The 5,274-nt window shown below is 41.8% G+C and overlaps 1 protein-coding gene across 1 annotated transcript; it reads left to right on the top strand.

The window, feature by feature from the left end:
• Nucleotides 1-3,727: 3,727 nt before the first annotated feature.
• LOC137620947 (zinc finger MYM-type protein 1-like) lies at nt 3,728-4,765 on the top strand. Its single transcript, XM_068351647.1, has one exon. It carries the CDS (start codon nt 3,728-3,730, stop codon nt 4,763-4,765), a length of 1,038 nt encoding a protein of 345 aa, XP_068207748.1.
• The last annotated feature ends 509 nt before the right edge of the window (nt 4,766-5,274 follow it).

Raw genomic sequence — 5,274 nt, forward strand, 5'->3', positions numbered from 1 at the left:
GGATCTTTTTGTTGGACTTTTGCCAAGGCATTCTATTCCAATCCTAGGTGAATAGTGGCAAATGTGTTTCTTGACAGGGCATCATATTGGGATTCATTTTACCTGGGACTTGTTGAAGGGTGTAGATATTGGCATTGATGGGAAAACCAGGCATCGAACTGTTGAGTGAAGGCATGCACCAGGGACATGTGGTCCATGCAAATGAGAAAGGACATACTCCTAAGAATTGTGAAAGGGATGGACAGCTAAATGCACAGCCAGTAATTCCTGGTCGAAGATAGAGTAGCCAGATTCCACCTTGTGCAGTTTTCTACTGAGGAAGGACAATGGGGGGGGGGGGGGGGGGGCAGATGACCACCTGTTCAAATATTGCACAAAGGACAACGTCAATGGCATCAGTAGAGAGGAGGAGGGATCATATGGTATGGGAAAAATGAGAGCAGAAGCAGTTGATAGGAAATTCTTTGCATTGATGGAGGCCATTTCTTAAAGGGGAGCCCACTTCAAAACTTTTGGCTTGTCCTTGAGGGAGGCGTAGAAGGGGGCAAGAGTGGCGGCGATGGCTGGCAAAAACCAGTGATAATAATTTATCATGCCCAAGAATTCTTGTAGCGCTTCGATGGTCGATGGCATAGGGAAGTTCTGAACAGCTGATACCTTCACAGGGAAGGGGTAGACACCTTCAGGGGTGATGCCATACCCTCAGAACGATACTTCAATACTTTGGTCGGGAAAAATGTGTAGGTGATAGAGGTGTTCCTCTCTAGAGAAAGAGAACACAAGTATGTCATCCATATAACAAACATAGAAGGGGAGGCCCCCGAAGATACCATCCATGAAGCGTTGAAAAGTGGCCCCAACTTTACGATGGCCAAAACAGGAGTAATTGAATGTGTATGTGCCAAATGGGGTGATGATAGCAGTCTTGGGGAGGTTTTCTGGGTTCATGGGCACTGGATAATACCCCTTCAGGAGGTCGAGACTGGAGAACGTCTTCGCTTTGTGCAAGTAGGAGGCAATATCAGCGATGTTGAAAGTAGGGTAGTGATCTGGTTCTTTCTACATGTTCAAATGTCTGTAATCCCTACAAGGGTGCAGGGAGCCATCTTTATTCAGGAAGATTTGTAGGGGTAATGACTTTGGGCTTGAGGACTTTCGACAAAGGCAGATTTCTGCCATTTCAGCGAACGTTTGTTTAGTCCCTGTAAAATGATCCACGGCTTGACGTCTGAATCTGGCAAACACCAGGGTCCTCGTCATCTTGATATGGTGATAAATACCGTGCTTAGCGGGAACCGGGGTGTTTGGCAAACTTCTTGTTGGTACAATTTGAGGAGGTGGGTGTAGGTATCTATGAGTACGACATGAGGAGGTGGGTATAGGTATCTGTGGGTGTGCTTATGTGGAGTGCAAGGTCAGACATGGCGGGTTGAAGAGGTGTTGACGAGCATGAGTCTGCGTTGACTAAACATTGATGTGCCACATCAACCAGGAGGTGGAAATGGGGAAGGAAATCCGCACCTATTATCGGCTATGTTATGTCGGCAATGCAAAACTTATAGTATTAATGACCTAAGGGCCACCTGCAGGGGCTTTGAGAACTGTCCAACAAACTGTAAGAGATGTAATTTGGCAGCAAACTGACACCTAAGATCACATAAGCTGCAATAAGAAGCAGCAATCAGTTGATGCAATTGTTCAATTTGTACCCCACTAACCTCTACTTGGGGGGAACTGCAAAGGATGAAAGGTATTGGAGAAAGCTTTGTGTTTTGTGAAGGACATGATTTGTCTCAGCTGCAAGATTGTAGGACACCAGATGAAATGTTGTAAAAGACCGAGTTATGACCTTCCAGTTAACATGTGATGTTGTGGTTGCCAAAGATTGTTTGTAGTTCCAACCATGGGCGTCAACAGGTGGGGGACGGGGGGGGGGGGGGGGGGGACAAGTCCCCCCCCCACTTTTCAAAGTGGGGGGAACATAGTATCATTTGTCCCCCCCCCACATTTTTAGTATTCACTATGGTGATTATACCAATGTAATATTCAGCTAAGGGATGAAACTAGAAATTATGTCCGTGCGTGTGCAAAAATACTTTAGTTGGTCTAGAAAAATATCAATAATCAACGTTTTCTATCAATAATCAACGTTTTCTTTAAAATGGTTTATTTACATTTTTCCCGCCTATAGCTCACAATTCGATCAGCTGATCTTCGAGTTTCAATAGTACAAGCTTACGCCATATGTTTCAGGTAAAAAAAACAAGGTTTTATATCAGTTCATTTATATTTAACGAAATCTGTGGTATTGTGATAGGTTGTACTATTTATATGCCCGGTAATGAATATGTAGGTCGAGGTATAAATACCGTACATGGCTTTAAATACGTGCGTAGGGCCGTAGGCAAACTGCAGAGGGAGCCTGAGTTATTTATCTATTTATTTTTAATTCGAGTTTACAATAGAAGTCAAGCAACAGCAGGTCCTACGACCCTTCAAGGTTACTCGCCCCCCCAAACCACCATGCTCGTGGCATTAACCTTTAACTAGACAATTTAATGTCCATAAACGATATATTAAGCCATGCCAAGGGTATATTTTTTCATGCAATTTTCTGTCTATTTGTTGGCTTGTGTGTCTCTGACCAAGCCTAAAGTCCATAAACGAAGTATCAAGCCTCAAGGGACAAGAGTATATTGTTTTTGTCATCTGTCATGTCATTTTTTGTCTCTTTGTTGGTTTGTCTGTCTGTCTGTTTACAGATTTGCTTATAAGTCTTATATCTACAACAGAGAATGGATATCAGAAATTACTTCTCAAGGCCGGGGCCCTCAACATCACAAACAAAATCCACAAATGCAGCAAATCCTTCATCCACACTAACAGAAAAATGTCAAGAAACTGAAATTTCCACACCTCCCTTAGATATAGGCCTACAAGAAAAACAGAAATTCCGCAGTCATGAAAAAAGTGCAGCACACAAGTTGTCAGTAGAAAATTTAAAATTCCACAAACATCAAGAAGGTATCAGTAGCCAGTTATCATCTCAACTTTTGCATGATCAACACCAGTCACGTGCTGCTCTAATTAGGATAATTACCACACTGAAATACCTAGCAGAGCAAGGCCTTGCCATCCGAGGTCATGAAACCTCAGAGGGTAATTTTGCAAAACTTTTGCAATTGAGGGCTAAGGATGACAAAAAGCTTAAAGTATGGTTGTCCAACAAAGTTTCATATACTTCTGTTCCAATCCAAAATGAAATATTGAAGACAATGGCCAATGCTGTAGTTAGAGAAATCTGTAATGATGTTAATCAAATGTCAACACAAGATATCCAAGGCAATGAACAGGAGGCTGTGTGTGTGCGATATGTCGATGACAAACTCAATGTTCATGAAGAGCTGCTAGGATTGTACCAAGTGTCGGCAACTACAGGAGTGTTTCTTAGTAAAATGCTGCAAGACACGCTTATATATCTTCAACTACCAATTCAACACCTCCGGGCTCAAACATATGATAGTGCCAGTAACATGTCAGGAAAATATAAAGGCTGTCAGGCAGAGATAAAGAAGGTGCAACCACTAGCTCTGTATGTGCATTGTGGAGCTCATGTTACCCACCTAATTATCAGCAAGGCCATACCAAATTCTCTCTTCAAAAAAATGCTTTAGACAACCTTCAAGAGCTAGGCACCCTCTACAGAAGTTCAGGAAAGTTCAAACATATGTACCTTAATATTCACACAGATGATCTCAACACTCCTTCACCAACAAGTTTGAAGCCAATATGTCCTACACGGTGGCTTACACGATATGCTGCAGTGAAAGCAGTATTAGATGATTACCCTGATGTACTGGCTGCCCTCCAGGAGGCAGCAAAGGAGTTAGGGTCAACAACTGCATCCCGAGCAGCAGGTTTGTACAAATGTTTGTCCTCAGGGGAATGTCTACTTGGATTATATGGATCACTTCCTCTTATTCAATGTCTAGAAAACTTCAACAAGAGCCTACAAGGATCAAAATTGACAGTATCTGGAATGCTAGAAGCTGCAGAGGTTACCATAAAGAGCCTACAGTCACTTCGATGCGAGCACAAATTCAAGAGATTATTTGAAGAAGCAGAACAGAAGCTCCATCTGTGTGACCTAGACGCAATTCCTCTTCCAAGAAAGAAAAAAATACCAAAGAGGCTAGACCAAGGATTAGGATTTGCCTTTAACTACTGTCATGACTCAGCTGAAGAGTTTTATCGAGTTGAGTTCTTCAGTGTTATTGATGCTACCGTACTGAACATTAAAGAATACTTCACTTCCACTGATCTCACCGAGTATCAAGATTTATCGTCAGTACTGTTGACTGGGACACATAAGCCAGAAATTATCACTAAGTATCCAGAACTCAATGAATCTCTGAATCAGCAACTCGATTTCTTCCACAACCAGTTTAAGGGGTCAACAGTTGAAGATTATAGAAAGATCTTCGCATATATGGTACCAGAAGTTCGCCGAATGTTTCCTCAGGTAGAAGCATTGTTACGCCTTTTACTTGTCTCCCCAGCAAGTTCCTGCACAGCTGAGAGGTCATTCAGTGCTCTCAGACGATTGAAGACATGGTTACGTAGCAGTATGAGTCAGCAACGCCTTAACCACCTCATGATTTGCGATGTACATCGTGACCGTCTAGCTACCTTAAGTCCACAGGCGATTGCTGAGGAGTTCATCCGAGCAGAAGACAAACGAAGGACCATTTTTGGTAGATTCTGACTAACAAAATTGCTAAGATTGACACAGGTTATTTTTCGTCTTAATACTTTAAATGATATGATAATAATCTTATTTGAATGAAACAACATGAGTCTTGCTTTTATATAATGTGAATTAATCATTTAATAAACCATGCATGTTGATTTAATCAGGCTTTATTAAAATTTTCAAGTAATATAATAGTGTTTATATCTTAATCATTACAAAGGGTCTAAGGTAATACTTCATGCTCAAAGCTTTAATGTCATCATGTTTGGCCAATGAATTTAAGAAATACTAAAATTATTTTGTATAACTTGACAGACAGATACAAAATTAAAAGGCTTATAACAAGAATTCAGGCAGGATACAGGTCTTGTATTTTGCTGAAATATGTTGCTCAGGTGCCTTTAAAAGCACCAAAAAAGGTAATAAATTAAAAATATTTCTCGGGGAGGCTTACAGCGCCCCCCCCCCCCGGACCCCCCAGCTGTGAGGGCTCGCTGCGCTCGCCAGCCTCGCCTGTCAAT

This window comes from Palaemon carinicauda, chromosome 1 (assembly GCF_036898095.1).
Source record: "Palaemon carinicauda isolate YSFRI2023 chromosome 1, ASM3689809v2, whole genome shotgun sequence".
In the NCBI taxonomy this organism is placed as follows: domain Eukaryota; kingdom Metazoa; phylum Arthropoda; class Malacostraca; order Decapoda; family Palaemonidae; genus Palaemon; species Palaemon carinicauda.

Coding starts and splice junctions, on each gene's coding strand:
- LOC137620947 (XM_068351647.1), top strand. CDS start 3,728: ATGTACCTTAATATTCACACAGATGATCTCAACACTCCTTCACCAACA.